General features: G+C 50.6%; 1 protein-coding gene across 2 annotated transcripts in view; it reads left to right on the top strand.

Annotated features, from left to right (window-relative positions):
- The first annotated feature begins 1,129 nt into the window (after positions 1-1,129).
- NR5A2 (nuclear receptor subfamily 5 group A member 2) overlaps positions 1,130-15,181 on the top strand; it is a 148,173-nt gene continuing 134,121 nt past the window's right edge. The window contains exons 1-2 of one of the 2 annotated variants that reach the window (XM_004458088.3): positions 1,130-1,442; positions 12,851-12,988. In XM_004458088.3, coding sequence (XP_004458145.2) covers positions 1,379-1,442; positions 12,851-12,988 — 202 coding nt within the window. In that variant the 5' untranslated portion in view covers positions 1,130-1,378. The remainder of the gene's footprint in view (positions 1,443-12,850; positions 12,989-15,181) is intronic. The other variant, XM_004458089.3, reaches the window with a different exon arrangement.

The following is a 15,181-nucleotide window of genomic DNA, read 5'->3' on the forward strand; positions in this document are numbered from 1 at the left end:
CCATCATGGAACATGAAGACAAGGGATGAAAGATAGTAAGATGGAAGAAGCCCAGTTTCTAGACAACTTTGTAGAGCCACTGCACCATCCTGGATTCCTACCTCAGTACTACTTTTATAAGAAAGAAAGAAATTTCTTGCTTAAGCCTATGTTATTATGTTTTTTTCTTCTAGTACATGCAGTCAAATATAAAAAAAAAGTAAAATTTTGACTAGGAAAAATGTACACAAATATTCTGTTTTTTTCTCAAATAGAATCTCAGAGGGATTACAAAGTCAAAACAAACAAGAAAAAAAAAATGAACTGTCCCATAACGTGGGAAAAGGGGCATTACTCTTAGAATCCAGATTTTATTACTTTAAAGATCTATAGAGATATCCAATGACTGTCTAAAATGACCCATGATCATTTGAGTAATAGCCCTTTCACAGATTCAGTAAAATAGACCATGGTGAATAGTGATCCAGATTTTCTCCATGGATCCAAACAAAGAATAATTTTAAAATTATGGAAAATGCATTCATCATTGTGCTAGCATTTACCTCAAAATATAAGTTTTGCTTCATTGGAGTAAAGAGATAGGCTGCCCTTTTAATCGACTAACGTATAAACAAGACGAGGTTAGCTTCTCATCTAATGAGTAGGCATACTAAAATGGATGGTTGACCAAAATATGAAAAAGTAAATGACCATCAGCTTGGAAATGCTACTGCAGTGTTTCAAAGCGGCAGTCATTTTTGCAGTAATCACGTAGAGAATTAATGTCTGCCAATGTTATCATCAAAAACATATTTACAGAGGTCAGAAGAGCTACGTCTGCTCTCTTCCATGCAAAGAGGTGATGATATCAAGAGGGCATGTCAAAAGCCTAAGTTTAGTTAGTGGATCTAAGCTGGTTTGGAGTTCTATCCACTAAGTATGATCTTCTGACCCCTCAGTTTTACAACTTTCCACTCTGTGCTGCACAGCACCTCTCCACTTCTGAGTTAATAATTTCTTTGCCATTATCTGCCAAGAGTTCTTATCTCCTTTGCTGTCACTTTATAACAGGGTCCTCTTATCAACCTGCATAGAGTCATGTGATCAGTCCAAGCCTATCAAAAGTTTCCATTCTTCTGATTAGAAACCATCATGAAACTGGATACATGGTTTACAGCAGTTCCCTGATGCTGGAAAAAGTACAGAGTCCAGGGAAAGACTTGCCTGTAACTTTTTGAATTCTTGGATTTTTTTTTCTTTTTCTTAACTTTCACTAAGGCTTTCCGTAGTCTGACGTGTGGTGTCCTCCTCAAGGCCACAAAATTTGGCAAACGGCACTTCTTCTTATGCTCAATGATTTCTACCCTAAACCAAAGGACTGCCCATAATTTCACCAACAATGTCTTCTAATTCAGATACCGGGGATTTACAAGAATCTCTAAAGCACGGAAGTACACCTATTGGTAAGTAGGAGTGCTTTATTTATCATCAATTTATTATTCTGCTACTACCATAATACATGAAATTTAATCTCATTGATGAATTTTATATTATAAGTTACTGTTTTTTCTATTGTGTTGATTAAAAGCACATAATAAACTCAGGTATATATCACACATTTCTCTTTCTTGCAATTCAAAAAAGCAAACATGTATTTCGACATATGAATACTATTCATTACCAATAAGTGTTTTGAGCTATCATTCTATCAGTCTAAAAGCTGGAAAACATAGTACATAACGTATCAATTTCATTGTTAATATTTCCTGATAATTTAAAATCTGTTAGATTTGAACAGAATTAGATATCTGAAATGAACCTATTGAGATATCATTTTATCAAACTTTAACAGATAAATTTCAAATTTTTGTGAAGTTTCAAGTTCTGCCATACCACAGAATTGGGGTCTCATTCATTGCAGTTGCTGGAGAAAATCTTTTCTTTTTCTGCAGACAAAAAATCATCCCTCCCTCTCCCAAAAAAAGACCTATATGATTTTTTAAATAATTAGCTTGTCTGGCTTTTAAAAACAGAAATAAGGCTATTTTTATTTTAAAAATAACCAAAAAATGGAGTGTCATAAACTCGCTAATTTTACCTAAGAATAACAGGGAAAGAACTAAAGGGAAGCGATTCTCAGTGGTCTGTGATTATTAGTCTTTTGGAAATCATGCTCTTCCTTTCCTCCAGTTTCGAAGGACCTTCCCCTTTTCTTGAAGTGCTTTCTTAGACTTTCAGACTGGGATTTCCTTCCGAAGATCCAGGGGGTCTGTCAAGAGCTGAGCTCTGAGTTCCGTTCTAACAAGAAGGAAAATCAGGGCTCGGGCTTTTCCTCTCGTTCCCCTTGATAGCCAGCTGACTCCACTGAATGCAGTGATTGCCATTTTTATGGGCCAACTACACCCTAAAGTATATCAGTTAAGGAAATGGTTACCCAAAAAAAAAAAAAATCCGTGCTTACGAAAAGAAAACATGGGGGAAGGCATGCAAAGTGTAACACAAAATCAATTACTCTGCAGATAAAACTATGGGCACAAGAAAAGAGCTGGACGAGAAACACTAAACCATTTCTAATCCATTTTCGCCCGGCGAAACCGCTCGGGCGAGCGGGCCAGCAGTCCTTCGCGCTCGCCGGGTTAGCGCCGGGGGCTCGCTGCGAGGGCGCGCTCGGGCCGGAGCCACGGGCTGCGCGCACCGAGGAAACGCGCGGGGACACTCGCGCCCGCGCGCGGCCCCCTAGGGCTTGCCCGCTAGGCTGGTGGCTGCGAAGGAGTCCGGAGCGGGATCTGGAGACCACACACGCGGATTTCCCGCGGTGTGCCCCCGCCCCTGCGTCCCCAGCCACCCCACCCCCGAGCCGGAAGTGGGGGCCCCGGAGCGCAGTTCTCCACTGCCGGCGCAGGAAGGCGTTCCTGAACTGTGTTTCGGAGGGTAGCTATTGGAGTGGAGGGGAGGGGAAGCGTTAAAGAGGGCGAGGTAAAGGGAGGCGATGCTTTCGTGCTTCTCTCGGTTACGGCCGAAGCGCGGAATTCTAGCCGGCCGCTTCCCGTCCTCACCCGGCACTGGCTCTGTTGGGCCAGAGACGGGTCCATCCTGGGCGTAAATAACAAGAACCCGCAGGTCTCTCTAGCCCCAAGGGATGGCTGGGGACTGCGCCTCTGGGAAATCCCAAAGGAAGTCTCCCCCGGCCTCAGCGATCTCACCCCAACACCCTAAACCTGTCGGGCACTTCCGGGCGATTCCAGCCAATTTTCCCGTAACGGAGACTCTTTCCCGAACTTGTTCGCAACCACCTCCCCCCCTCCCCCACTTCGGTACTGCAACCCAACAGCTGCGGGAGGTCCCCACTGGCAGCATCTTGGTGACCAGAGGCGGGTGCTGGCACCGACAGTCCTTTGGTTTACGGCGTAGCTTCCAAGGGGTGCTGAGGGTCGTTGTGGGGGTTCTTGGCTGGACACAGCCACAGGAAAGACTGAGGGAGACGGAGAGCTAGAGCGAGAGGGAGAGCGGGCGGTGCGGAGCTGCCAGACGGGATGGTTGTATTGAATCTCCACTGTATCTCCATCTGTGGAGGAGAGTCACCTCTTGGGTTGGGGTCTTTCTGACACTGCCCAGAGTGAGCCCACTGACAAGAACCCACGGATACAAGCTGTAGAGAGAGTCTGAGGTCTGAGGTCTTGGGCGGTAGCTTTTAAATAGCAAATTTCAAGTTTGGTTGGGTTTGGGAGTGGTTCACAATACTGAGCGCAATGTATAAAGAGATGAGTCAGGGTTTCCAACTCCGCACTAAATTCAGTCAACTATATTCTATTGTTTATTTTAAAAGCTGTATCCACGGGTTTTAACTGGGCACGACCTTTTCTTCTATTACACTAGTGGTTCCATGAAAGTTGTGCAGAGATGTTTGTGTTCACGTAAGAATGCATAATAAGATACAGGTGTTCCTCCTGCCTACTTGCAAGATTTTCACTCAGGGTGGTATAAGAGCAGTAGATTCCGGTTGTAACTAGGACTGTTCTGGAACACCGGCCAGTCTCTTGGTCTCTGGCCTGGGTATTTTCTTAATCTCAAACGGGGAAATGCTACTGATAGATATAAGGTCCTTGCCTATATAAACAAAAACCCGAAATCTCTGTGTTAGGAAACATATTAGAACATGTATTTGTTTTTGTTTTTTACCTACCCCTAAAATGTGCCTGCTTTGATCTGTATTAAACCGACACAATCCTTGAAACTAAGTCCACTTAACAGAGTATCCCATGCACATTCAATATAATATAGTACATTATCCCCAGGAAGCTATGCCTGCATAACTAAGGGTATATAATATACATTACAAACGCTGTACCAGGCTGTGATGTAACACTGTTTCCCTTAACACTCTTGGAGTTTGATTTTATTCCAGTGATAATTTGTAGCAAGTTCTGTGCTGGTAGGATCTCTAAAGGGAGACATCATTTAGTGGGAAGTGAGATCGCCCTTTATGTCACCCCAACCTCTAGGCAGCTTTATTTGTAATGCAGCGTAGAATGCCAGTCACCCAAGGTGGAGTTCTGATTGTTGCTTCTAGGAAGCTAATCCCTGGTTCCTCCTCTCCTTCCATACCTCAGCCCATCTTCATATCAGCACTTGCCAGGTTCCTCTTTACTGGCCTGGATCCACAAGTTGTGACTGACAGTGAAGTAAACCAAGAGAAAGTTATGGGGAAAGGGAGAACAGAGGCTTGGTGATGCTCTTCTTCATTTGACCCCTCCACCCAGACACAATGTGTAGGGTTATCTTGCATTCAGTCTTGGTTGTGAGCTGAGATAGAGAAGGGCTTTGGGGTCGTCCCCCACCCATGGGCCCAGCCTTCCCCAGTTACCTCTGAGAAGCTCTGGGCAGGGCATGAATCCTTTGCTCCCTGCCCCGCCCCCCGGCTCATAACCTAGATCAAGATGAAATAACTTTCTTTGGATTGTACTTCCTCATGGTTCACTTTACGGGATCAAAAACTTCTCTGAGAAATCCTGTTGAGTTCAGGGAACCTCGGGTGGACGTGAAACTCTCAGGAGTCCTTGCGAACAGTTGGAATGTGACCAATGTGAGCTTGAGAAACTAAGCCTGGGAGAACCAAGTGAACTGAAATTGACCAGACTCATAGACGCTGTCTCTTTTTCAGTCCTCAGGGAAGTCTGTCATGGGTGTTTTTGTGTGACAAGTAAGAAAAGATATATTTACCTTTTTTAAAAAAAAAAAGATTTATTTTTTATTTATTTCTCTCCCCGCCCCTCCCCGCCCCTCCCCGCCAGTTGTCTGCTCTCTGTCATTCCCTGTTTGTTCTTCTGTGACCACTGCTATCCTTATCAGCAGCAGCAGGAATCTTGTGTTTCTTTTTGTTGCATCATCTTGTTGTGTCAGCTCTCCGTGTGTGCAGTGCCATTCCTGGGCAGGCTGCACTTTCTTTCACGCTGGGCGGCTCTCCTTACGGAGTGCACTCCTTGAGCGTGGGGCTCCCCTAAGCGGGGACACCCCTGCGGGGCAGGGCACTCCTTGCACATCAGCACTGCACATGGGCCAGCTCCACACGGGTCAAGGAGGCCCAGGGTTTGAACCTTGGACCTCCCATGTGGTAGGCGGATGCCCTATCCATTGGGCCAAGTCAGCTTCCCTATACTTACCTTTTAAACCCCGAATAACCTAAGTACAGATGACCTTGAGCAGTTTCATTTGGAAGTAATGTAGTTGTGCTTGAGGACTCTGTTACGCACTGCAAGAGTCAAGCTAACCAGTACCCCCACTGGTAAGATATATCTTGAATGATCCTAGAATCATTAGTGGTTTCCTTTGGTTATTTCCCTTACAAAAAAATGAGTTTTGGTGAAGTTAAGGGGAAAGAGAGAAAAGGGGCTGGTATTTATTAATAGCCAGATACGCTATTTTACTGGAACTGTCTCATTCAACTAAGTTTACTTTGTTAACCCCACTTTAGAGCTGAAACATTGGAATCAAAAAGGTCAAGTGATTTGCACAAGGCCATTCAACTAGACAGGAGAGTGAGTGTAAATAGAACCATACAGATATGATTCTCAAGTCCATGTTCATTCCTCAAGGTAGAAACTCCTTGCCCTTGTTGCTACAAAGAATTATGATGAAAACGATGTTGGTCTACTCAGACTTTCTTCTGAAAGGCATTCCGTGCTTAAGAAAGACATTTGTAAATGCTTCTTTAGCTGCCATTTCATTCGACTGTGGGAATCAGATCCCTGTAGAATTCAAAGGGGTGGGATGGGGAGTGATGTGTGGGAGGCAGAGGTGGAGACAGGGAGGGTTGAAATCCTACCCTGGTGGGGTAGCAAGGCACTTCTGGTTCCCTGAAAGGATTTCTGGAGTTTGGATGAAGTTTGGTTGTGTAGAGTCACCACTCGCCGAAACAGGGCCACCAACAGGGGGTGAAAGGGAACTGGAAGGAAATTTCAGAGCATCTACTTGTTATAGAGAATTGGTTAGTGTAGGGAGGGCAGGGAAATCACTCAAAATGAGTGATAGAGTTTTTTTAAAAAAGGAAGAGGTCGGTTTTTCCCCCCTCTAAGGAACAAACATCCCGTGTGTGTGTGTGGGGGGGTGAGGGTCGAGGGGATAAGGGGAGTTTAGTCACCTATGTTTTTTGTTGTTTTTATTAACGCACTTTTGACAAACCCGCGTGTGCCTCCTGTGAGGCAGTGAAACATGCTGGTCCTACGCCCAGCGCTAACATTTTTCACAGCAGATGCCGGACTCCTCGCTCTGGATCGGGACGCCCGCAGCCTCTGCTCTCTCTCCCCCAAATTCTACCCGCTCCAGCGGTCTCGAAGGGATTGGAAAGTAAATCTGTCAGAATCAGCCGCCAGGTCGCAAAGCAACTTCTTACAATTTTGAGACAAGAAACCTTGGGGGGGGAAGCGAATGATTTTGCCGCAAATCTTGGCTCACGCTGCCCACCATCTAATCGTAAACGTTGTCTTCGGGTTAGAGGGGGAGCCGACGCCCTCCCGACAGCTGTACCAGAATAACCTCCAGGACCCTAACACCCTTCGCGGAAGGGTGAGGCGATCACTGCAAGTCTCTCCAACCCTCATTTTCTGTGCTGACCAAGAGGGACCCAAATTGCTCGACGGCGGTGCGGCTCTCTTTTATTTTAGGAACCAGCAATCCCTAGTCCTGGGGCTTTCCTTGCGGGAAGGGCCTCCCAGGGGCTCCACCCTCCTCTGCCTACGCCCAGGAATTCAGAAGAAATGCAGGACTTTACCACTCCCTCAAGAAACTTTTGGCCGGACACAATCCAGTGCTAAGGATTTAGTCCCTAGTCCAGGTTGAGGAAGGGGAGGAGAGGCCGGGCGGAATTGCCAAGTGTTCAGCCCAGTTCACGGAGCGCTTCGTGGCCTCCTGGCGCTAGGATGGTCATCGGGAACGTCCCACAAGGTTCTTCCCGAGGATGGACCGGGGTGGTTCCGAGAGTGCAGTCCTTAAGGTTTTGAGCTGGCGCTGACTCACCTCTCCATTTAAATTACAGAGAGGAAGAAATAGACTAGATTGGACCACCTGCGCGATATTTCCCAAGCCCAGAGCCATTCCAAAGACCGGATTCTCCGCGTTCACTTCGAAGAGCACCGACTGGCTATGCCAAGGCGGGATGAAGCTGGACCCTTGGGTTGGGACGACACACTCGAAAGAAAATAAATTCAAGTTCTTCAGTGAGACCCTTTAACAGAGAGCCCCAGATTCCGATCATCTAGGCCAAAGGCTCCTTAAACCCCGCCTTTTCCCTAGGGGCAGGAATGGGAGGTTGTCTGGGGAAGGGGTGGAGACTGGATTATCCAGACAATTGCTTCAGTTTTGTGTTTCCTTCCCATCAAAGACGGCGTCGAGAGCTATTAAAATGCTCCCCTCATGAGTGTGGATCGGTCGTCGGCGGCGGGCTACCCCTAACGCGCAGGCTTTCAGTGTGCAATGTCTAAATTGGCGGTGGTTTTTCTTCCCGCACTAGTGGCTGTTGTTGATGATGTCTTAAATACTTATTTACACATTCAGTAAAAAGAGGTTTTTGTTTAACGAGGCACAACTTCTCACCTATTCAACTTTGTTGTTTCAAAATTTCGGTCAACGACGGTCCTGGGTAGTTTACATAGCCGCTCTGAAACGTAACCTTCCTTTTTAAAACAACGCGCTCCCCACGCTCACGCAGGGGCCCCGGGAGGGGGCGGAGAGTCTATCCCCAGAACACAGGAGTTCTTGATAAACTTCATTTTCAGAGAAAGGCAAAGCGGCTTCTGAGGGGTTTTTCGGGTGCGAGGGGCGGGAAATAAGGCCGAGCGGGAACCTCAAACTGGCTGGTAAACGCGCCCGTCTTTTCCTCCCTCGGGCTATTCCGGCCCCGTTTACAAACTTTTGTAAAAAAAAAAAATCTAGATTCCTCCTGGGGCCTAAAAAGTAGACACGTAGGGAGAGAAAAGCAATTATTCTAGTTTCTTAAAAACACCGAAAAAGTAGGAATGGAGGAGAAGGCGTTAGAAATTGTTTCCAAGGATGAAGGTGTGCAAACTTCGCGTGAGGCCGGGTGGGTCACGCGAGCCTTCTCGCTCTCTGTCGCTCAGGTTTGCCCTGACCTGGACCTGCCCACCCCAGGAAACCTGAGCCACTCCAGAAAACCTTGACGTTTCCTCCCTTTTCCAGCCCGTACGCGTAAAGCGCGCGGGGCCGACGGCCACTTTTCGGGTCAGGTCAAGGGCAGGCTGTCCCCGGCGCGCGCTCTGAAATGCAGCGCGGAACCGCGGAGAGGTGGGAGCCGAGGCGCGGAGCCAGGCGGGCGCTTCCTCGGGGTGGGGAGTGCGGGAGTTCCTCACCTCCTGTTCGCTGGTGAACGCGGCGCACGGCCCAGTAACGCTGAGCCTGGATAAAATATGCCAGGATTGCGCTTCTCGGGCTTATCAAGGCTGCGGGAGCCTCCCTGAGCCATCATCCTTCGTAATTGCAACCGTCAATCAACACTTTAAGACAAAGTCAGAACCGGGAAGGGCAAGCCCTGGAGACCAGTCTTGCCTGCAAGGAGGTGTAGGGGACGTGGGGAAAAGGGAAGAGAAGTTTGCCCGAAGTTGGCAGAGGGAGTGCAGGGAGGAAATTGAGAATGCCTACAGCAGCTAAAGCTGGAGCCTTCTCTCCCGCCCGCCCCCCCCCACCCCCGGGGTTCCGGCCTCGGGTCCCGGCCACCAGTGAAATTGTCCGCAGCAGAAAGACCCTGGTGAATTCCCAATCCGTTTGCAGTGAGAGGCAGAGTGACGGTTGGTAAGATGTCCCCGGCGGAGGATGGGACTCGCCGCCCGTTCCTGGAGGCTCTATCCGCCGGTCCCTGTGGGTCTGTCTGCCGGTCGATACAGACCACCATCAGAATTAGCGTTTAGACCACACAGGCCTTGTGCCACTTCCTTCCATTCCTACGGCCTCACCTTCCCTCGGCCACTTGACTTTCTACCTTATCCAAAACCACTCCCCAGATAACAGACCCGAGGCGCCGCGTGCTCTGATTCCCGGTCCTCCAGCTCTGCCTGCGGAGTTCTAGAGGACACTCAGACCGATCCCAGGGCACCGAGCCCCGGTTCCGCTGCGCAGTGGGAGCCCCTGTCCGGTGGAACTCAAGTGGCATGGCGCTAGTGTTCGGAGCAAGGAGCGAGTTCAGAAGGCGGGGAGGGTTGCACTCCGAGGGCGGTAAGGAGTGTCTGCCCTGGGGCCAGGGACCCCGCCACCCCACTAAAGTTTTCAGGGAGCAACCTGGAGAAGAGTGAGCTGTGACTTCAGGTCGCTGACAAGAACCAATTCCAGGGGCAAATTTCCCCCTCGTTCACCGAAGGCGGGGAATTCTAGGTCTCTGGAGGGGATCTGCTACGGGCTGGAACTAGGGAGCTTTCCTACCCTGAAGCTGGGAGTCTCCAGTGTGGTGAGCTGGGCCCTTGGGCTTGGAGCTCCCTTGGCTCTCAGAAAAGTCAACTTTCTCCCTGCCTAAGGTCCCCTGCTCTTTCGGTGCCCCATTGGTTTAGCCGTTAACCAAGCAGAGGGATCAGCCTGAACTAGACCTTCAAAGCAGGGCCTGTGTGATACAAATGCGATTAAAAACAAAACAAAACAAAAAAACAATACTCATCCCAGCCCCTATCCTCCTTTTTGTGATTATTCCGTCTTAGAAAGTCTGCCTGTGGGGAGATAAATGAATGCCAGCTGGCCCTTTGCCACCACCACTTGTGGTCTTCCTTGGGGGTGTGGTGGGGAGAGCAGATTGGCCTGAACTGTTTATCTAGTGTGCTCTAAGCATGTCCCTTCTAGAGCTGAAGCTGGTGTTATGAGCATGATAAAAAAGTTTGCCTCATTAGGTCAAGCTCAGCCTCAGCCTTAAGTTGATGAAGGGTTTCTTGCTGCACTATAACTACACAAGTCCTCTTTCTCCTCCCAACTCTCCTAACCTCCATTTCCCTGCCTTCTGCTCCACCAGCCAGGGACCTTTCCTCCCTTATTGAGGGCTGGAAGTTCCCTCTCTAGACCTGCCACTCCTGCCAGCCTAGTATTTGAGATGGTGCTGCACAAGTGCCCTGTAAGTCTCTAAAGGAGGTTATTTTTTAAGTTAAGACTCTGTAATAAACTGATTTTCAGTTTATCTGGACCCCGCCCCCCCCCCCAAACAAAGCAGGGCACATATTGATCTAAGTTTTAGGACTGCCAATCTCTGTAAGAATATGTATTTTTAATTCACAATGATCATTAAAACAAATAATACGAAAATGTTTTGACATTGTTACTTAATATAATCATGAACATCTTAAGGATCCTTAATTTTGTCAACTCTACCTCCCTGTACAACTAACAGAACTTCCTAATTTTAAATGTTTCCATGAAACCTGAAAATGCTACTAAAACAAGTTTAAATGACTTCTATTTTGAATCTGTGAAAAGCAAAATGACAAATCAGACAATATATGAATTGCACAGGTAGGAATGGGTGATAAGCAACCTATTTAAATATAGTATAGGTTATGTAGGGCAATGATTGCAGTATTTTTTTTCAATCCATCAAATACTGGACAGGTAAGTTTCAAGGTGTAATCTGTATCTACATTCAAGTAGAATAAATATTTCTATTTATTTTGAGCTTCAAAGCCACCCCTCATGGGTATACTCTTAACAATTTACCTGGTTGCACAGCAGACACTGTATAGGAGGCATTTCACATGCATTCAAGAGGCTGGAAAGAATGTTTTCATGTTGTTGGGATGAGGTCTGAGAATTTTGAAGATGTGGCCAGGCTGTTCATTTTGAAGATGTGGCCAAAGAGCTTACATAACAGATGGGTCTTTAAAACTTTTTTTTTTTTTTTAAATGTTGGGTCTCTGGGCCTCCTGTGGCTCCAAAGAAAAAAAGGAAAGCTCAGGCTGATCTTTGTGTTCTATAAAGAAACACAGTTCACTAAAAATAGGAAGTCTGTTGCCAAGATAATTTGGGGTTCAAGTATATAAATGAATAAATGAGCGAGAGAACTGGGGGAAAGGGTGGAGAAACGGGGGTAGCTGCCCCTCCTCTGTTTTTCAGCAAGTCAGTGAATGGACTCAGGGCCTCAGCGACGTGGCCGGCCGTCCCCTGTGGGCCCCGGCACTCGGCCCCTCTCGGGCGCCCAGGGCCCGCCGCTGGGCCTCTCCGTGTCCCATTGTATATAAGGGGAAAGACGCGGAAAGACCATTGCCAGAGGGCCAGCTCTGCACTTGAGAAGAGCTGGGTCAACTGAATTCAACACCTCTCTTCTCCTTTAGGTTGTTTAAATGGGTGTTTGCCTTCCCCTCCAGCCCCTGACCCGACACACGCGAGGACACGCGCACAAACCACTCTCACACACCCCATCCCTTCTCGCTTCCCCTCAGCTTGCGAAAATCGCCGCCCTTGCCTCTCATCTTTCGCCACCGCGTTCAGAGGTCGCTTCTTACAAGCAGTAAGACCAGGCAGCACTTACACGCCCCCGCCCCAGGCCAGGGCGGGGCGGGAGGGGTGTTAAGGCGGGGTGAAGAGGTTGGGGCAGGCAAGAGGATCCGAGCCTGCGCCTCCTTCTCATTGGCTGACGGCTGATGTCCGACCCGAGTCCGGATCCCCCGTCCGCGTTCAGTGTCTTCACCCCTCTTCCCAGCTTTCCCCTTATCCCCAGCCCTGCTTACCCTACTTACCTCCCTTCTCCTCCTCGTCTTCCCCCTTTCCTTCCCAGCACCGTCACCCTCGGGGCTGGAAAGGGTTGCTCTTGGACACGCGAGAGGGTCAACGAGGCAGGAGAGGGAGGTTGGAACTTCACAAGTCCACACTTGTGATAGTGAGCGAGAGGGAGGCTGAAAGAGGGGAAGGGGCGGAGAGAAGTGAGGCTAGAGAAAGAGGAGAGAGAGACCCCTGCCGATCCTAAGCCAGAGGGCGGGTGGAGAAAGGGGAAGAAGTCGACCCAGCCGTCTGGGAGCAGCGGCGGCGGCACAGCGGCGGCGGCAGCAGCACCCCGGCTGCCGCTCTGCCGGCCGCCGCGAGCTCGGCGGTGCACGCATCCGCGCCCGGGCAGCTGTGCCCTCGCCACCGCCGCCGTCTCCGCACTTGCTGATCTGAGCCCGGGCGCCGAGACGCCGCAGCCTTCGCCTCTACTCGTAGTCGGCGACCTCTTCCTAGCAGCCCAGGGGCGGCTCCGGAGCTGCGAGACCGGACCGGGCTAAGGGGTCCTGCCGGGTAGCCCCGCCGGAGGCTGAGACACGCGCCAGCGCTGAGACTCGCGCCACTAGCGGGTGGGTGAGCGGGCACTCCGGTCACCCCTTCTTTCTGCGGGAGTTGAATCTGTGCTGCCCGTGTCCAGGTGCTGGACTTCCGGACGGACACCGACCCCCTGTCCCCGCCCGCGGCCGCCTTGTCATGCTGCCCAAAGTGGAGACGGAAGCCCTGGGACTGGCTCGATCGCATGGGGAACAGGGGCAGATGCCGGAAAACATGCAAGGTAAGGAGGCGCCGCGCCGCGCTCGGGCTCCCCGCGGGCTCCTGCCCAGCGCCCACGCCGGGGTGGCAGGGTTGCGCGCACTCGGAATGCGGGCTTGGGGCTGCGGGCTGCGGGGCAGCGTGCGGACGTTACCCCCCGCCCCACACCCCCCCAGGTGCAGGCATAAAAGTTTATGGCTCTTGAACAATGCAGGGCGGAGGTTTTCCTAGCACTGCCTAATTGGCCACTTGTAATTAAGAAAGGAGAGGTTTGGCGCTCTAGGGTATCCCAAGCCGGGCAGCTTCAGGCCAAAGGTATTTTAGAATAAGGTCATTCTAAGAAATGGCAAGTCTCTCTGGAAACCCGTGCAGCTTCCCGACCATTGGGAACCGGTGGGAACTTTAACCAGTGCTTGTGTCGAGGGAGAACACACTGTCTAGGAAAAGTGTAAGAGAAAGAAAGAGAAGGCCACTCTCGACAGGCTTGTGTTAGAGGTATTAGAATGGATGTGGACACCCGAAAGGCCCAGGCGGACACTCCCTGGGAGCCGGCTCGACTTTGGGCAACTTTAGAACCGAAGGGAACCAAAGTTCCCCCAATCCCGTCGTCTTTGCGGGTATTACCGACTGATTGGGGGTGGGACAGCCGTTAGCCTAATGCTCCTTCCTCCATCCGAGAGCTGGGAATATGGAAATCCATTTGTTTTCCTAATTCTTGATTGCTCACGAGAAAACAAACCCCGCTGGCTATATTTTCACCGCATTCCAAAACTGCAACTCCAGGTCTGGCTTGTATTAAGCCGTTCAGAAGTTTATCGCGGTTGCCCTGGGCCGGGGAGGGAACAATGGTAGGAAAAGTCACCGGTGCTCTTCCATCCTCGCCCCTTCCAGCGCGCAGGATGTGCGGGCAGGCGGGTCTGTGATCCCGGAACGTTTCCTGCCATCCTCTTGCGCTTACTTGAAAGGACCAGGGAGGTGTTGAGAGCAGAGTTCAGGGCTGGTGCATGCGGCCGTGCGGACTAGACTGCGCAACCGCGGCTTTCCGGCCAGCGGGCCTGAAGGCGCCCTGCTAGGAAGGGAAAGGGGAAGGCAGGAGAGCGTGTCCTGGGGGTCGGCCTTCAGTGATCCGGGGTCTCTTCAAGCCTCCAGGGAGAGCTGCGGAAATCCGCGGGGGTGAAGCCCCTGAGAGTAACTGCAGGTCTCAGGGCGGGCCCCTAGGGGACCCCGGTCGGCCCCAGGGGAGTTCCCGCCCAGGATCTAGGATTCCGGGCAAGTGAGGGCGCTGGAGGGAGTTTGCGGGGAAGCGGAGCCGGGGTCCTTCAGCCCTGCGCACCGGACAGGGCCTTTCTTTTGGGCTGCCGGCAGCGGCCGGCGCAATTCTTGGGTCCCAAAGGAAAGTTTCTGCTTGTTCCGGTGCGGGCGTTTCTGAGGACCTCTGGAAAGGAAGCACAGGGAGACGCCAAAACAAGTAGAGGAGGCAGAAGTAAGGGTTTATTTAGGGGCAAGAGGAAATATTTTCTTTGTGAAGTTCAAGAGGGACCCTCTTGACACTCCCTGCTGCCCCAAAGCAGAGGGGTTAGCCTTCCGGCGTGCCCAGGGCTGAGCAGAAGTCTCCTGCCGCTCGCTCAGCCTGGGGGTCGAAGGCAGCTTGGGGAGCCCTTGGGCACGACTTCTTTCCAGGTCCGCGGCCTGCCCGTAGGAAGGAGCCCCTGGGAACTGGAACCCCATTCCCAAGCTTGCTTTGAACCCAGGTCTGAACCGTGGGAGGGAGCCCACAAAGAGACGCGGGACAGCGCTGCGCGTCCAACTAAGAGGGAGCTTCTCCGGGCTCCTCTCGGTGGCTCTCGCTTTCCCAGGTCCCGCCGCCGCCTCTCCTTTCTCAAGTCTGACATTAGGCAGAGCTCGGGGACTTCTTTGCCCTGACGGATTCAGTTCTCCAAACGCCCAACTCGGCTACACCAGGATCCCTGGGAAACTCTGAAAGTTACCCGGGCCTCGCAGGCATCTGTCTTTGGATTTCCCAAGCGCTCCCCACTCCCGGCTCCGGTCTTTTCGGTGTGGGATCCCTGAGGTGTGCCTCGTGTGGGATCCCTGAGGTGTGCCTCGACCCCGCCACAAGCGGTTGCCTCTCAATGCTCCTTAGATGCGAAGTTAGAACTTACTCTGTTGGCGGAAAGGCAGGTAGAAAAGAACACATTTGGTCAAGTCCACCTAT

Source organism: Dasypus novemcinctus, chromosome 13, assembly GCF_030445035.2.
Source record: "Dasypus novemcinctus isolate mDasNov1 chromosome 13, mDasNov1.1.hap2, whole genome shotgun sequence".
In the NCBI taxonomy this organism is placed as follows: Eukaryota; Metazoa; Chordata; class Mammalia; order Cingulata; family Dasypodidae; genus Dasypus; species Dasypus novemcinctus.